The sequence below is a fragment of the Zootermopsis nevadensis genome, unplaced genomic scaffold (genome assembly GCF_977971745.1).
Source record: "Zootermopsis nevadensis isolate Lab colony 2312 unplaced genomic scaffold, Znev_1.0 Znev_ptg000023l, whole genome shotgun sequence".
In the NCBI taxonomy this organism is placed as follows: domain Eukaryota; kingdom Metazoa; phylum Arthropoda; class Insecta; order Blattodea; family Termopsidae; genus Zootermopsis; species Zootermopsis nevadensis.
This window is the reverse complement of record NW_028259155.1, coordinates 4,096,818-4,116,641: the sequence shown is the minus strand read 5'-3', so window position 1 is coordinate 4,116,641 and position 19,824 is coordinate 4,096,818. Positions and strand designations below refer to the sequence as shown.

At 36.1% G+C, this 19,824-nt stretch overlaps 1 protein-coding gene across 1 annotated transcript in view; it reads right to left on the bottom strand.

Moving 5' to 3' along the window:
• The window catches only part of LOC110831259 (serine/threonine-protein kinase PLK1), a 46,343-nt gene that overhangs the window by 17,247 nt on the left and 9,272 nt on the right, over positions 1-19,824 (bottom strand). The window contains exon 2 of the mRNA XM_022067057.2: positions 13,548-13,655. Coding sequence (XP_021922749.1) covers positions 13,548-13,655 — 108 coding nt within the window. The remainder of the gene's footprint in view (positions 1-13,547; positions 13,656-19,824) is intronic.

Genomic DNA, 19,824 nt, shown 5'->3' with positions numbered 1-19,824 from the left:
ATATAGCGCCGTGTCGTTTTGTATACACCGACTACAGACAAGGTATAATAAGTTGAACAAATACTGCAAAACAGAATTTCTATACAAACAAACGAAACCTACACAGGTAATAAATCACAAACAGCTGCCAGGAGAGGGCCCTGAGATTTTATTTGGGGTCAGGGGTGTATATGACGTCATTCCAAACACAGACATCTAGTAAATAAACCTATTACAGGGCAGGGTATTGATTTTAAAACGTAAACATTACACAGAATAAGCTGTTACTGTTTCCTATTGATTTAACTTTGTTCTGCAGTCCTATCTAGGCTCTTGGAATTTACCGGAGGAACACCAACATGGCCAACACTCGCAAATGTAAATACCCAGCTTGAATCCCGACCAGCTAGCCTGAAATTTATAACGTCCCCCCCCCCCCCATCGTTTAACGATAATTTCCAGAGAATTTGACAACAACAAAGTTCTTGTAACAAATTTACTTGGTTTCCACAACAAACTCCATATTTAAGACTGGCAACACATCTGGATCTCTGTACACAGTTCATAAGTTCACAGAGAAATGTTATCTTTCACGACCTTACAAAAAAAAACTGATATCGATGTTTCTCGCGTCAGCTGGTCTTCGAGAGGTTAACGGCGTACAGTAACTGAAAAGTTTACTCACCCCTGCCGTGTCACACAGCCTGGCTTCGAGGTACTTAGAAAATATGCTTAGTCACTTCCTTCCCTGCATAGATCCCATTTTCTCCACACAGAATGGTCTCCGTACAATGAGAATGTTACGTTTCGTGTCCCTGATGTCGAGTTACTGGGTAACATGATCATTCTTCACGAAATATACGACTTGCTTATATTTATTTTCAGAAAAGAACTTTAATCTGGACTGATTCATTGTGCAGGTGGACAGAGTTATGTTGCGTTCGACACGTGAGTTGGCCACACAGTGACGACATTGCCTTCCGTCAGCAGTTCTACACCAAGTTCTGAGAGGCTTCTAGCAGATGTTATAAGCGTTACCACTTAACAATCATAAACCCAGAGATCAGAAAACCAAATCTAATCGTCTATTTCCTTCCATATTCATATTTCTACATTATTTCGTGTATATTTTTCCTTTCTGCATTACTCCAATGTAAACAACGAAAGAAATACGATATTTTTACGAGTATCATCATCTATGCTTCTGGTTACATCATTATAAACCCATCTGTCATCTTAGCGATGTAAAGTGTTAAGCAGCTTCCATTACAAAAAAATATGAATACGCTAAAACCAAAAATTTTCAAAATCTATAACAAACCTCTCAAATCCTACGCAGAAAGATTTTGATGATTTAATGCAATTCAGATGTGACACAGACAGTGTCATTTATACAGACACTTTTAAAACGCAGGCTGTAGACATAATTTTAACGTAAATAATCACTGTTTTACAACCTTGGCCCTTGTATAGATTACACCTGACTCCAGTGGGAATGAACTATCAAACTTATTTGCTCCGTCAAGCACTTATTTCCATATAATATCCACACACACGTGTATCCACACATTGCACAATCGAATTAAGAAATCCGCTTCCAAATGCCTCACGTCAACTAGTGAAATGTCTCGACGAACCTCTCAATCAACGTACTTTTAAGAGTACAGGATCTGCCTGCATATGACGAACTATTACAAGCAGGTTTAAACAAAATAATTCACAGTAAGAGAGGAATTATTATTCATAGAACGATATAATGAACCGATGTTTTCTTAACAGTCAGTACAACGCCGACACGCGTAAGCCGGACAGAATGAGTGGCAACTACGAAGGCAAATATAACTTGTGCGCATATCTAAGCTCGTTTCAATGTCCTGTCACGGCACAGCCGCCAAATAATCCTCTTTTTTTTTTAAGACAAACGTCAGCGGAAGTTAAGACAACAGCTTGTAGATATTAAAATAAAAATAGCGAAGATTTTTTGAGTGTAGCCACCAAATGAAATATAAATTTACGTGAAAACAAAACAGACTCAGCGTTCCAAATAAAAATCATAACTATAACGAACCGTTAAACGAATTGCTATTGCAATTAAGAAATTTTGACGTTGCAGAAGTTTTTTAAAAAAAAATTAAAATACATTTATAATAAAATATAGTCACCACACTGGAATATCATAAACATCAATACAGAATAAAATAAGTGACTCCCCTGAGATGATATTCTTATGTGCAATTAAGACATATACGCCATTTTCTAAAGTCAACTCAACCTATTAGAGCCACATAAAACTTGTTGGGTGAGCCAAGCCACTATTAGAAATGTGTTGATGAACCAGCCATCTCGTAGCGCATTTAATATTTCATCTCTATTTTAAACATTATTTCCAGGACCATACAAGCTTTAACGCATGGACAAAACATTTCCTTTTGTAGTTAAAACGACCTGATCTGGCATCTAAACATTTCTATTCCACTGCAAAAAGATATCGGGATACGAACTCGGTTTATGCAGAAAATGTGACAAACACTGTAGCTTTACCTTTGTTTTAATACGTACGTGTGAGTATGTTAACATTTACGAAATATCAATGATAAAAATCAATGTTCTTTTTTGTTATATTATGTGACTTGCTAATGAGCTGGGGCACGGTCTGAAAAATACTGCCCTAAATTATACAACTCTGCTGACCAAAAAATGTGTTGTCTTTCTCCGTGTGAACGAACTTATGACGCATAACAGACGATCAACACAGCTGAAGGGTAATGTTAAAGAAACTGCTCTTACAGCGAAGGTCATCTCATACAACCATCACGTTACGAGCTATATTGACAGCAATAAAGAAATAACTGTACTCGGAAGCCTGCTATTTGTAGTGGCAGCTCTTGTCTATTTGTTTACAAAGACACGACGCGACGAAGCGTAAAATACTTCGAAAGCCCAACAGCGCGTACTGTTGTTATTATTATTATTATTATTATTATTATTGTTGTTATTACTATTCTTGCAATTATTTAAACACGTTATAGTTCCTCTCGGTAAACGGAATTAAAACATACACGTATCTTAAATACGACATAATACAGTTTTACAATTACATAACCTCACTAAATCTATCGTTTATTTAGAAGGAAAACTGTGTGTAGTTATCAGGCGAATCATTCTGTATTCTAGTGAGGTTATGAAACCACAATCAATTCCTCATGGACACACTCGAAGTATCAATTGGTCTACACAGACACTCAATATCAAATTTTATTTAAAACGAGTACTTTATGATATGAATTATGTTAACAAAAAGGAATGAGTACATATTAATTATGCGTTCATTTGATGTAATGAAAAAAGAATCTATAATTAAATGCCTACAAAGTTTCAACAACCAACAAAGTCGTAACAATCAAAGACTAAATAAATAATATTTGCTTTAATGCGCATTGTAACTTCTTCGCTCCGGAAACCAGACGGCTACAAAATCAATAACTTTAGTTCCACCGTCGAGCAACTGGTTAAAGGTTTTAAGTACAGCTACACTCAAACAGCAATTGTGATTTGCCAATATATTAAAACTTCCGGATTACAGAGCACAGGCAAAATACATTCTACAGACTATAATACACGATGAAATTGAGGTTATGTATAACAAACAAATAGTTCCAAGAATTTCAGTAGATCACTTCTGTACTTAATTTCATTATATGAATGTTTTTATTTTCTATATTTGTACAAAACCTCGTATGGTGAGATTTTAAATTCTCATGGTAACATGACTTGTCTTCTAAAATAAATCGCATATCTGAGTCCAGTGGTTCTTTAGTTATCGATATGGAATCGAAAGATAAAATGTATAAATCCGCCTAGTAGTTACAGAAATACATGTAGACGAACAGATAAACATCCCATTTATACGCCCACCTAACACACAACAAAGGAACTTTCATTTTCTTAACAATACTGTAATACTGTTTTAGTCTACAAAAGATCCACTGTTAACAAAAGTTGCTTATTTTCTGTTGTTGATGTCTGTTGTCTCTTACGTCAAGAGACTCACATACTTAATTTTTGTTGATATGACGATACAGTTGTTTTTTGGTGTTATAATCATTGTCCAAACAAAGAGAAAATCTAAACTACCTCCTGTCTAAATGATTTAAGAGAAAGAACTTCTTTGTATGTATAATACTGAACATAAAACATTCAGTAAAAAAAAACAATGGGTGATTACAACCTGTCAGCAATTGAGCGATAATTTGAAAGAACGCTCTTGGCCATGAATTCCACTGTAAAAGGATATTTTAAGACACGCTTTTAGTGTGTAATTTTTCACAAGGTGAAGGCATTTATTTTCCGAATTTGTTTTGCTTGGGTTGTTAAATTGTCAATACATATTTATCGTATCTTTACGTAATCCTAAGTAAAAATTTTTCTTAAAAGTTAATTACTACGTTCAAAACCATGGAATATACATTATCTACAGGCCTACATATCACTATCTAATCTAATCGTGGAAACATTCAATCTATCTTTCTTTACGTAATCTTCCATATCTAATTAATATCCTACGTACCTGACATATATATAATCTATCTTCTTGTCTTCATCCGTGTAAATACACATTTTCAAAGACAATAAGAAATTAAAATAAAACTCGTATAAGAGACCGGAATACGAGTTTATTTTTCTCCCTATTAATTTATATCGTATCTCATGCATATATATATATCATCATGACAATATTTTACCAAACTACGTATAGTGGACTCTCCCTTACGTGACTCTCTTTTGACCGGATCTTCGACTTAAATACTCTTTCCACATGTTTCCTAAGTTTACTCAGAAGAATGCGGAAATACCATTAAACTGGCAATACCGCCTCCTTACAAATCCTTCCTTACCATTCATGATCATTCTAGCGTCTCATCCGACGTAGCCAAATAACTATTCAGCTGAAAATCGATTAGTGAAGAGATGGTTGTGCAGTTCAGATTCATTTTCTAGTCGATAAATTCCTTACAAATAAATCATACTCCATTATAAATTTTTCATACCAGATTTTGTTGTTTCATATATTTTCCCTCGTTCTTCATTATTTTCCCCTTGAATTTTTCTCTTCCTGTCTCAATTACTATTTCCTTAAACTCATCTTAAGTCCTTCCTTCCTTCACATCTAAATTCCTTTATTAATTTATTTCTTTTCTACGTAGACTTAAAGCAATATTCTTTCGTACACAAAATGGATCCGTGGTAAAACAATATGGCGGATAGCTGACGTGGAATATCACAAGAACCAAGGCGCCAACGCGACACTGACGGACAAATGCCGAGTTACGCTGCGTGGTTTGCCATGTTGTGCTTTTGTACACTTAATTTCACGCTCCACAGTAGTCTTTCTGAGTGTTCCATGAAAATAAAACTGGCATTAGGACGTCTGCAGCATTTCGGCGACCATGGAATCTTTGCTGAATTTCATTCAGCAAGTCTCTCGAGAATATAACTCGGTGTTAGGCAGACATTAGAACCATCTACGTATATCTTAACACTGACTTTATATAATGATTTTGTATCGCTGTCTAATGAAGCCAAGACCAGGATCTTTACTTATTTTTATCTAAGTTTACTTCCAAGTCAGCATCTTTAGTGGCGTAGTAAATTAATACTATCAGATACAGACCACAAGCAAGCCTCATTCATTTTCTTCCTGGAATTTCCTAACGTATTGTACAGCGAAGTTAAATAGCAATGGCGATAAACCACCTTCATTTCTCAGACTATTCTCAACAGGAAATGCATCAGACACACCTCAACAGAATTTACTACAGGTTTCGCTTAAACACATTTTAATTAACCCAACCAGTTTCACGGTTAAAATCCTTCTCTAAGTCACGGTCTCTAATAAGGCCTACAGACAACCGATACTCTGTCCCATTGTAGTCAATTTTTTTTCAGTATTTTACAACACAAAATTTCTTTACTGACTCTTAAGTCAAAATTCACACTGATAGTCAACGTATAAACTTCATCTTCGGAGAATAGCATTTCGATAACATTTTATATAAATACGATAAAATAACAACGATATTAATCGATAATCACTAGAACCGTCGACCTCAGAAGAAACAGGCTCGGGTATCAATGACTCAGCTGAATGTACAGGTAGCCCTCGATTTACGCCGGGGATGCGTTCTTGGACAAACCGGCGTAAACTGAATCGGCGTAAATTGAAACTCTTTTATAATTTAAATCAGTGGGAAGTCAATGACACGCGTTCCCAGCACCAAAACATTGATTAGTAATATAATGGCATTACATTTAAAGCTCTGAAATGACGTAAATAAAATAAAGGGAATTTAAAAAATATATTTTATACACTTACAATCGGCAATTCGTTGGTCTCCGCGATTATTTCATGTGATTGATGTGTACAGTCATCTCTGCTGTTATGCGATAGTTGCATTCATGTAAGACGCTGACCTATACAAAATCGCGTAGTAAAAATAACCCCGGTACCTCCGCAGAGATTAAATTAGTCCTTTAAAAGTCTAAAGCGCAAAGAATGAAACTGCATAAGAGCAAACTCGCATATGAAAAAGTTTGCATTTCACAAACATCTTTTACCGATTCATCGATCTCATTGGAGCAAATTCGCGTTAACGAAACACACGTAATTGCAGAGATGACTGTATTTATAATTTTTATACAAAATCAGCGATGTAAGAATTACGATTTAGTACAATAATCAGTACGAGATACATTGTAAAACTTAATAAATAATAGTAAAATATATTTTTTTTCACTTTTTTGATTTGCTGGTTTCAAAATCGGCGTTATTCTCAATCGGCGCAAATTGAACCGGCGCAAATCGAGGGCTACCTGTATATCAAAACATCTATACACAATAAAATATTTCTCGGGCTCCATTTTATACAAAACTTCTAACAGGAAATGAGGATTCTATTTTAATTTTGGCTGTGAAGGACGGTTACTTTACATTTAAATTGGTCAGGTTCCAACAATTTAACAGGGAGGAGCGTGGAAATTGAGGTTAATTACGTAATCGGGTCATTAATTTGTATCACTACACATGAAAAGGTCACGCAATGCGTGAAATTAAATCTCCTATCGTTATCTGTAAACTAATACATTTGTTTTCCTCTCCCCCCATTACACACATAACTTGCGAAAAATACGTAGTTTCAGCAGCCAAGTATAAGATTTTTATAATAGCTGACAGAAAAAAAATAAAAGTTCTAGCAACCAGAAGATTAATTAGTGTCTTACTGTGAACCCCCATCCAATTTCCTATTCCACGAGTACAGGAGACATTTTCCCAGGGGAGTAAAAACGGTCGAAGCGTAAAACTGGCCACATAGCTCCATCCGGTGCATGTAATGCGTGATGCTGTGTCTCCTTGCCGTTAGGCACACGAAACTTTTATCTTTACCTAAATCGTTTTACTGACAACCACAATTTTATTGGAGTTTGACTGTCACAGCAAAACTATCGAATATGACTGTCAAATCTACGTTTAATTCCGACGATAGAGGCAGTACACTCTTCCGAAACGTCGGTCAATATCAGAATACAAGGCTCAGCATCCCAGAGGATTCCCATCTTTCAAAATCGTCCCCGTAAGAATCTCAAAACTCACAGAGTAGAAAAGACCGTGACCTATTTTAAGATACTTAGTTGTAGGAACTTCGGAGATTTGCCAGAACATCGCATTACCGGCCTTGAATATCGAACCAGGAGGTTGTGCTAATGAACCTCGTAGTGAATGGTCTCTGGTACTCGGCTTGGCTAGAATTCACGTAAACCAGAGTCCGATTATCGGTTTATCTGCAAGATACATTTATTTGTTCAAACAAAAATAACCTACATTTGGTTTGTGCGGTAGCTCAGACTATACAGAGTCAAATGGGTAATTAAAAAGATGGAAAGAAGCTTAAACCTAATATAAGGTACTATCCTAGTATTTACCTGGAGATACTGAGGAAAACCGCGATAAACCTCAGACAAGATAAGTGTAATGTATCACGAATATACCTAAATAATAACATTTTCCCGTCTTTTTAAGAAGACATACGTCACACTTGCAAAATTTGTATCAATTAATTATTCGGTTTTTGTCCGTCTAATCACAATTCAAATTTAAAATTTACAATTAAGATAATTAAAATATCATTTGATGTTCCTCATCGAACAATCGATTTACATTTGGAACATCTTTTTACAACATGTTTCGGTTTCTATATAAACCATCTTCAGGTGTAAAAGTTAAAATTATAAACTTAAAACCTAATTACAATTTCTGATATGCAACTTTTTGGTGATGTTCACTTCCAGATTCATTTTTACATATTGGAGTGAATGATATTTTAATTATCTTAATTGTAAATTTTAAATTTGAATTGTGATTAGACGGACCAAAACCGAATAATTAATTAATATATGGTTTCACAATATGACGCAACTATATCATCTTAAAAATTTGTATCGTTGACTGACAGAATTCCAGCAAAACAAAATACTTTCTTAAGAATATAGAATTTAAGACTGAATTCCCAAATAACATCACGAAACTCCGGTGTAATAAGCGCAGGTGATTATCTCCAAATGCGAGAGTAAAAAGAATTTAAAAAAGCGAATAATATGTACAATTAGTTTATATGAGGATACTGACGTACGGACGTTTTAAGTTGCTACACGTCACTTGTGAGTTAAATATTTCATAAATGTCAGAATGAAAAAAGAAATATTACCGAATAGATAATGAAAATGTGAAGGTCGTGTTAAGTTCTGTAATGACGGCGAAGAACCAACCGAGAATGTTTTGTAATAAATTAATACCCTCTGACTGATTAAAATACCATTCAGTGGGAAATTAAGTTTATTATTTCTAGAGACAGGGAATATATTGTGTTCGAATAATTAGGCTTTTTAGAGAAAATGTAACTACTATGCAATTACACAATTTTGACTTTAATACATTACAACTTAAAATGTAAAAGAAACTACCACAGTTCTTTCTGAATCAACATACAGAATGAACGACGACTGTCAATACATCAACATCTTATTTCTAAATTCATCCACAGTCAGAAATATCACATGAACATAAATCCTACTCAACATTTCCGCGGAGATACGGATTATTATTATTTAGTGTTCTGTCTGACGACAGGTCCATATGAACAGGATCCTTCCATCCTTTTCTCGGACTAGGACCTGTTCATATACGTTCTTGGCAGATGATCCAGAAGTGGTTTGCCATTGCCTTCTTCTGTGTGTGAATGGAGTAATTGTTGGGATGCCACGGAGAAACCGGGGAAGAAGCCCCCGGAGGAAAACTCCGTGTTGCCTAGACCACGGCCTTGCCCAACACAAGTTAAAAATTCGGTCACCGCCGGGAATTGAACCCGGGACCCCAAGATTACAAGGCCAGCGTTCTGACCGCAAGACCACCTCATCTTATTATTATTTAGTGTTCTGTCTGACGACAGGTCCATATGAACAGGATCCTTCCATCCTTTTCTCGGACTGGGACCTGTTCATATACGTTCTTGGCAGATGATCCAGAAGTGGTTTGCCATTGCCTTCTTCTGTGTGTGAATGGAGTAATTGTTGGGATGCCACGGAGAAACCGGGGAAGAAGCCCCCGGAGGAAAACTCCGTGTTGCCTAGACCACGGCCTTGCCCAACACAAGTTAAAAATTCGGTCACCGCCGGGAATTGAACCCGGGACCCCAAGATTACAAGGCCAGCGTTCTAACCGCTAGACCACCTCATCTTATTATTATTTAGTGTTCTGTCTGACGACAGGTCCATATGAACAGGATCCTTCCATCCTTTTCTCGGACTGGGACCTGTTCATATACGTTCTTGGCAGATGATCCAGAAGTGGTTTGCCATTGCCTTCTTCTGTGTGTGAATGGAGTAATTGTTGGGATGCCACGGAGGAAAACTCCGTGATGCCTAGACCACGGCCTTGCCCAACACAAGTTATAAATTCGGGCACCGCCGGGAATTGAACCCGGGACCCCAAGATTACAAGGCCAGCGTTCTGACCGCAAGACCACCTCATCTTATTATTATTTAGTGTTCTGTCTGACGACAGGTCCATATGAACAGGATCCTTCCATCCTTTTCTCGGACTGGGACCTGTTCATATACGTTCTTGGCAGATGATCCAGAAGTGGTTTGCCATTGCCTTCTTCTGTGTGTGAATGGAGTAATTGTTGGGATGCCACGGAGAAACCGGGGAAGAAGCCCCCGGAGGAAAACTCCGTGTTGCCTAGACCACGGCCTTGCCCAACACAAGTTAAAAATTCGGTCACCGCCGGGAATTGAACCCGGGACCCCAAGATTACAAGGCCAGCGTTCTGACCGCAAGACCACCTCATCTTATTATTATTTAGTGTTCTGTCTGACGACAGGTCCATATGAACAGGATCCTTCCATCCTTTTCTCGGACTAGGACCTGTTCATATACGTTCTTGGCAGATGATCCAGAAGTGGTTTGCCATTGCCTTCTTCTGTGTGTGAATGGAGTAATTGTTGGGATGCCACGAAGAAACCGGGGAAGAAGCCCCCGGAGGAAAACTCCGTGTTGCCTAGACCACGGCCTTGCCCAACACAAGTTAAAAATTCGGTCACCGCCGGGAATTGAACCCGGGACCCCAAGATTACAAGGCCAGCGTTCTGACCGCAAGACCACCTCATCTTATTATTATTTAGTGTTCTGTCTGACGACAGGTCCATATGAACAGGATCCTTCCATCCTTTTCTCGGACTGGGACCTGTTCATATACGTTCTTGGCAGATGATCCAGAAGTGGTTTGCCATTGCCTTCTTCTGTGTGTGAATGGAGTAATTGTTGGGATGCCACGGAGGAAAACTCCGTGTTGCCTAGACCACGGCCTTGCCCAACACAAGTTATAAATTCGGTTACCGCCGGGAATTGAAACCGGGACCCCAAGATTACAAGGCTAGCGTTCTGACCGCTAGACCACCGTGGCGGCCTGAGATACGGATTTTCGAAATATAAGATCCACGTTTCTTGCAACATCAAACATTTTAGTGTTCATTCGCCTCCCTCCCATAAATCTAAGGGAGTGAGGTCCGGCGACCATAGAGGCCAATTCCGCGGACAGTCCATTGGGAACTGCTACTTAAGATATTTCTACACGTGTAGCCTGAAATGCGAGGTGCCCTGCCAAGCTAGGAGTCCATCTACAATCCTGTTTTGTGTACTTGAAGACATCTGCTGAGTTAGAGTAATTACATGAACATTAACACAAAGATACATTTTTTACTCTACAGCTCCGTAACTTTAATCGATGTTGGCACTAAAAGGAACATACAATGCCACTGATTACGTGATAGGATTACGTCATAGAGTCATTAATTACCTATGTAGAGTAATGTTACAGAACTAGCATAAATATCCTGACATAAAAGTGAGAACCAAATCAAGCCAGACTATTTTAAGGTTCTGCATTGATATTATCTGAACGTAATGGGCCCCACGCATAACCTAAACCTGCCCCTGTTTTAATATAAACCGGACGTTCAAGTATAAATATCAAATTAAAAACACGTAACACGAATGTAACTACAATTTTAATAGATATTAAAAACCGTGTTTAATTTGTTATAACCATTAAAAAAAAGGCACATACTGGAACACATATTTTGGAACTTATCCGAAAACGCTCCAAATAGAACACGCATTCTAAACACGTTCTTATCTCGATCTGGCAAGGCTAACTCAGTCCCCCCACCAGCGAAGTTGACATTTACATACCAGAGGGCCGCCTATCGAAACGCAACACCGGCTTATAAATTAAAATACGTATTTTGTGACATTTATCAAATCACTGGGGGACATACTTTTAAGATAATAAATCATACAATGTCAACGTATTTCTTTGCATCATTCAACATTAAGCCAGTTTGTTTTTAAACGTTTTACAACTCCACAGCGTTCAACTACAGATTAAGTATATATTACATACAAATTTACTAATGCATTTTATCGTCTCTGTGTTAAGCAAACGGATAAACCCAATACATATTGCTATTAGTCTGTTATTTACATAACCACTCCCAAATCATAAGTGCACCTTTAACAAAAACTTCGTCCTCCGATATATTGTTCGTTGGTTTGCGTCATAACCTATAAGATCACAGAAGTTTTCGAAACGAATGGCAAAAAGTTGTCAGTGGAACCACGGTTCCGGAGAATTTGACGTAAATACGTCTATACGGAAAGGAAGTTTATATATTGGCTTTATTCTAAATATTTCCTTTATACATGCTTTACAATTGAGTAAAGTTTGATTAAGACATTGCTTATTTAACTTCAATTAGTTACGCTTAAGATGGGTCTGTGGTAGCTGAATGTAATGTAATGAAATGTTTTATAGGTAACAACAATGTCGAGTAAACAGATGTTCCTTAGGTAACCATTGTTGTTTATTTGTTGATAAACCATTGTTACACTTTTTTGCCGAATGACCCTTCCTTATAGACGTATTTACATTAAAAAAAATAAAAGTCCTTCATCACATCAAAACAAAGCTTAGATATTTTACTGTCGTACTTTGTCACATTTTCGAAGGATTTATTACAAATTATATTAGAATTCTGTCCTTAAACATATTTTTATGTGTTTCCTTATCAGCGTCCTTTGTATAATAATAGAAGTATTTTATATGTGGTATTTACGTCATATTATCTAGTGTATTAAGTTACAATAATACTTTGAACATTCTCAGTAACAAATTAACATTTTAAGTGAACTTGAACAATGACGATAAAGTGACATTTCCGACTATCACTGCAGTGAGAATGATGATGATGATGAACTCTGCTGTGACGTCAAGAAAAACATGGCCAATGGCGATAAATCATTCTCTTGTCTCAGACCACTTAAGTATTAAATTCTTCAAACAAATCTTTTGACGTACAAATTTTATCTCCATTGTAAACTTCCAACATTATCATGCCATATATTCGAAACACCTTATAAAAGACGAACAGAATTTCATTAAAAATTTAAGAACTTGAAATAAGTAAAACCCTATCAGCTTTATTAGTATATAAAAATCGATAAATGGGCTCTCACAAAACTTAAATTTGAAATCTACGTATCCTATTTAAATCTAACATCATTCTACTTCTACGATTCTCATAAATGCAGGTTAGATCGACATTTCGCTTACGTAAGTCTTAAATTCACAGAAAACCCAAATTGCTTTTATAGTATATGACCATTACCTAATGGGTAAAATTTGACATGACTCGCTCTGAGGATGGAAGTAGCAAGTACTTCTGAAACGTCATAAAACCGACTAAACTACACTACAACCCAGAAGACAGATATCTTCATATTTACCGCCGTGTGAACCTCAAATTCTACTTATTTTCATGTTTTTTTTAAAGCGATAAATAACTGCTCGCTGCCAGATTAAAATTACAAAACCAATTTGTGCCAATCAGCACATAATTCAAGACGTAATGGCGTTAAAAATTCCGTAAAATGGTTCACGAAAATATAATATTCTTACCTTTTGCATATGATGCCTTTTCGTGATTCGGTTCTTGGGAATGATTTTTCCGGCGTACACAGTGTTGGTAGTGAGATCAATTAATTCGTGTACCCGAGCAAATCCGCCCTGTAAACAGAGAAAAATACAATTATATCTTAAGTTTCTGAAACAATGCTCCTGAGATGTGTGGTAGAAATCCTTGGAGGGATAATCATCCCATTGCGAGAACTACATATTAAAAAAAACATACAAAAACGAGGGCAAACATCCAAGCCTTGAGCGGGATTCGAACTGATACTAATTCTGTCTGTACACTATCTCAATTCGTACGGAATTATAAGTATTTGGGCTTTTATTGACATTTTCCAATATTTTCAATGGAATTCGTTTACGAAAGCGAGTCACTTATATCGATAAGTACACACGAAAAATATACACATAAGAAAATTATGAAGAGATAAGCAAACCAGTGAAATGTCAGGTTCATTATCACTTGTTGTAGCTTCTCAGACTTCAATTCAAGGCTAAAATTAATCAGTTAAAAAGTTACATAGTTTCAGAACATGTTGGTCCTTCACAACAAAAGCAAATTACTTTCAGCACAAAAAACACGTAACTTAAGTTTCCAAACTTCTTGTTATACTTTGAGGGGAATTAGAATAATGGAAAAGTACGTTGTCACTTTAAAACAACGTTGTAGTGGAATTCTAGTTTAAAAAAAAAAGAGAAATCATGACTTGTTTCTCAAGCAAACTGCCATCGAATTACGTCTCTTATGCATAACACACCAGACGCCGACGATGAGAACTTTCGTTAACTTTTCTCTTCATTTAAACAATGGGTATTCATATACAGGGCGTTCACTGATAAAGCTAAAAGCAACAGTCACTTTCCAAGCTGGAATTACATGACTCACCGCCAAGCGCTCAAAGGATTTCCCGATACGAGACCAAATACCTCTCCATTAAAAAAAAAACTATAAAATCAACTCGTCTTTTCCCGGCATTTCCTTCCGGGAGCCGGGAATTGACAGTTGCGTTCAACTTTATCAGTGAACGCACTGTATATAGATGTCACAAGAGTTAATCGATCCATAAGTGGAATCGATAATATATATATTGGTAGATATACGAAAGGATCATCCTCTCTGTACACACAGGAATAATTCGTGACTTTGTTTGTCATTGGAAACTATTCGGTCGAAAGTATTAATACTGAGTAATGGAAAGCAAGTCTCTGTCACAAACATCCCACGTCTTCCACATATAAGTCGTGAGGTGTTCCCTATCTGAAACGCGGCTACGAGAATTCTTTATGAATCACTATATCAGCTAACGTAATCATGCAAGATTTAATATTCCCTTTTCGTAATACACAAACCAAACGTTTACATTGCATTGCGTATGATTCAGCCCAGTTAGTCAACAGCGAAGTACAGAAATAATTCCAATGACGAGGAAATAATCTAAAATTGAAAACAATCTTAGTAGGGTCATAGGGATTTAACAACTACGTATCAATAACTGCGTTAATTTATAGCAAAGGGCGAATACAGCAGGTCCACAGGGCAAACAAGAACTCGGTCTAACACAGCTTCAGTTTAAATGATTTAATTTCCTAAACATTCTAACGTTTTCAAGATGAATTATCTGAGATTTTGCGCCGTGTAGACTAGTAGAAGTTTACATACATTTTGCGTGCTTACTGCCGTCATGTTTAACCTGATATGGAGGCAGTAAGCACCTCTGAGAAGTCGGTAAACTTCCCAGAGGATATCTACATATTCGCCGCCATGAGAACCTAATATCTCACCTTATAATGTATTTTCAGATAAGACGATTTTCGGTAAGGAGGACCAAGAATTTCGCTGTCGTAATCTACTCTCTTCTAAAGCAATTCAACAACTCATAGAACTGGCGACTAACCAAGAAGAAACATTTCTTTCAAAAAAAAAATCTAACGATCAACTCCACCGAGGAGGAAACTCGTTATGTTCTATGGTATAGTCGGCGTAGTAGTTTGTGGCCGGTGGAGAAGCTAGCGGACGAGCCTACTCTGTGTACCTGAGGTGGCACGGTCAGCGTATTTCTTTTGTTTGGGCGTTCAGTCCGCTCCTCTGTGCAGTCAGCACAAGTGACTCGCTCCTAGCCTTCCCCTTGAAAATTCCACCGGCCATAAACTATTGCGTGGACTATACATCACACTTTGTTTTAAGACCGAGTCATCCTGTCCACACTCAGGAGTTTAAAACCGGCTTTTGTTAGATGAAGATATGCATTACGAATAACAGAGCTCCGGAAAACCTGTTCTATAGCAATCATGTGCCTGTTATACAGAGCTTAATATGTAAGGACGTCTGAGTCCTTTGTTACTGTAACAGTACATTACGCGTGAACCAGTCACGTCAAAGGAATCTTAAGTCTTTATGCCTATTACAGAAGCACGGGCAATACGGAGAGCTCAAACAAAAATCAATCAAGTAATAAACTGGCAACTTATAAGTTAAATTCGTACTACGCTGACATAAGTACGTGTGGTCTTGAGCTGCTAGAACAATAGAATTGTGAGTTCAACTCGAAACTTCTGTGCTATCCTTTATAGCAGTGGTATTCAACCTGGGGTACGCGTACCCCCGGGGGTACGCGAAGACATCTTAGGGGGTACGTGAAATTTTAAAAAATATATTATTTTATGATAAACTAAATAATCAGTAATGTAATTTATTTTATTTATTTTAGATGTAGATTATATACTACGTATAACTTGAATTATACACCAACAACTTTGGGGGTACAAAGTTGACGAGAAATTATATCTGGGGGTACGAGAAGACATCTTAGGGGGTACGTAAAATTTAAAATAATATATTATTTTATGATAAACACTGAATAATCAGTAATGTAATTTATTTAATTTATTTTAGATGTAGATTATATACTATGTATAACTTGAATTATACACCAACAACTCTGGGGGTACAAAGTTGAGGAGAAATTATATCTGGAGGTACGCAAAGACATCTTAGGGGGTACGTGAAATTTAAAAAATATATATATTATTTTATGATAAACACTGAATAATCAGTAATGTAATTTATTTTAGATGTAGATTATATACTACGTATAACTTGAATTATACACCAACAACTTTGGGGGTACAAAGTTGACGAGAAATTATATCTGGGGGTACGAGAAGACATCTTAGGGGGTACGTAAAATTTAAAATAATATATTATTTTATGATAAACACTGAATAATCAGTAATGTAATTTATTTAATTTATTTTAGATGTAGATTATATACTATGTATAACTTGAATTATACACCAACAACTCTGGGGGTACAAAGTTGAGGAGAAATTATATCTGGAGGTACGCAAAGACATCTTAGGGGGTACGTGAAATTTAAAATATATATATATTATTTTATGATAAACACTGAATAATCAGTAATGTAATTTATTTTAGATGTAGATTATATACTACGTATAACTTGAATTATACACCAACAACTCTGGGGGTACAAAGTTGAGGAGAAATTATATCTGGGGGTACGCAAAGACATCTTAGGGGGTACGTGAAATTTAAAATATATATATATTATTTTATGATAAACACTGAATAATCAGTAATGTAATTTATTTTAGATGTAGATTATATACTACGTATAACTTGAATTATACACCAACAACTTTGGGGGTACAAAATTGAAGAGAAATTATATCTGGGGGCACGCGAACAAAAAAGGTTGAATACCACTGCTTTATAGGAAAAGGTTATGCAGCGTCTTTATATTCGAGAGACATTGCACAATTTCAAAATAAATTAACCTGAAATCTTTACACCGAACAGTCTAATTACACCCGATAATGAAAGCAGAATGTTCTTATAAAACATCGGTACTTCCACGCTGTAAAAACACCCAAAAAACAATAAACATCATAAATTTATCACCGTAAAACAAAAACACCAGTCATATAAGCAACAAGTTATATCTAAAATACGATAAACACATAAAAATAAAACTTAAAACTCTAGAATTATCAAAGCGGACAATTAGACTGAGAAACAAATACTTTGAGATATTAAATTCAGTTCGTAGACCTATTAACGTAAATTATAAAAGATAATATGAAGGATGTATTTTAATTTAGACTAAGCCTTCCGTTTTGATGTGTGTTTATAAAGACGATTTGAATAAAAATAGCCCAATAGCTCACAGGCGGCAGACTGTCTGGTTAAATTATTGGAGGCGGGACTGAGTAAATACGACCAAACTCTACTCGTGGATCAGTAAGCCTCCTGTCAAAGCCACACGTGTTGAACAACACAATAATACATCGATTATAATAATAGATCGATAATAATAATAATAGATCGATATTAATAACAGATCGATAGTAATAATAGATCGATTCCGGTATATGTAATGGCATCTCGATGATTCTAGGACAAAATTAAATGTATTCGCAGTCAAAAATGTTCAATTATCAAGGAACTGCTTATAAGTTATCCTGAAACATAAAAAACATCACAGAGTTGAATTACACTCAGGCATATGTTTTAAAAAAAGGTTACAAGTACAAATACAAACAAAAACACTAAAGAGTCTTTCGATTTATAAACATCAGCGTGTTTGACAGGATTGTGTATGTTCGGAAAATACTTTGTTCGCATTTATTTTTTAACGCGAAAATTCGAATCCGATTTCGACAAACCCATATTGGAAAATTTTTTTACTCTTGTGACACAAAACGCGAAATCAACGGCTGTCGGCGACTGAACAGGGCAGGGCGAACATCAGGATCTGTCAACTCCAGAATATTTCTGACGCTGCATTAAGAATAAAATCGAAAATTGATCTTTCATCGGGTGATCTCTCTACTAACGCCGCGAGGTTCAGTTTAAATAGCGAAAACTTAAAAAAAACTCAGCCACATGACAACACAAAAGAATTTTTACGAACTTCGTAAAGCAACATCAAAGAGCTCTATGGGTCGAGAACTCCATAAATGTTATTCCAATACCCCTGGATGTTGCAGTAGAGATAAAAATTCCATGACCATAACGGGTCATGAACACCAGACTTCTAGTCATAAGGCAACCGCCTTATTTAGTGACCTATTTACTACACGTGCATAATGAAACGTTGGTGAAAAAACAAAACAAATGAGTAACTGTAGCGTTACACAATAAAAATAAAGAGATTACGTAATGATTGAAGTATAATTTTGCTTAAAATTATTTTAATTGAATATTAATCACATGTAATATTATATTTGTGTGTGCTCAGCAAACTGTGGGGAAATTCAATCAGCTGATGATTTGAGGCAATAAACAAGAGTAAATAATTCAATTCAATTAATTTATTTACGTGTTTGCCAACAGCAAGAAGCCAATAACAGGCAAACACTGATAATATATACAATAATAGTGAAATAATAATGGATAATATTACACAAACGGATTAACTAAACTTATACATGTACAGTATTAAATATAACTGCCAAGTACAGGCAAACCCAAAATAGAAACAATATTAACACAGAGCAAAATAAATGAAGAAATATAAATAAAAACAAATAATCCACCTAGGGAACACTAATATAATTGTAAAACTTTAAAAAATATAAAAAGACAGATAACGAAGCTAGATCATTTCCCTTGTTGAGAACGTTCGCTCAACCAATGATAATTATATTTAAGGAAAAACTGTTTTATGGCAGACTTCTGTGTGTATTCCGTATTAACTCTGAACCAAATGGCAAATCCGTGAGAATTGATTACATTTTTACCACAATGGAGATTACGCTACCCACATCTCGTACAGCGTGCACGTTACTTATTCCACAAAAATATTTATTCGACGAGAAGTTTCATATTTTCGAGTTGATTCGTCTGTTTCCACCCAATGTCTCACCGACCTGTAACATGTGGCACTGATATCTCTTCCACCTCAGAGGTTTGCATTCCACAACACATAAATGTAGTAATTTTTTTTTTAAAAATTTTCATTAAAATACGTCAACTGATTCTCTGGAGGATAACAGATACGACGTCATAAAATTAAGGACAGTTTGTTAAGTATTAAATATACGCCTCACCCAATTAAACTAAGTAATATTTAAACGTGGATGTCCCAATATGCAATGATACACGTATGAAAAACAATTTTGAAAATTAGTTTGTTGGAGAATAAATAAATTAGAAATCCTTGGTGAAAACTAAATGTGGGTATTTGTGGTTGTTACTGAGGGAGCCTCTGCGTCCAGACAGGATCTGGGGTCCACTCAGCCT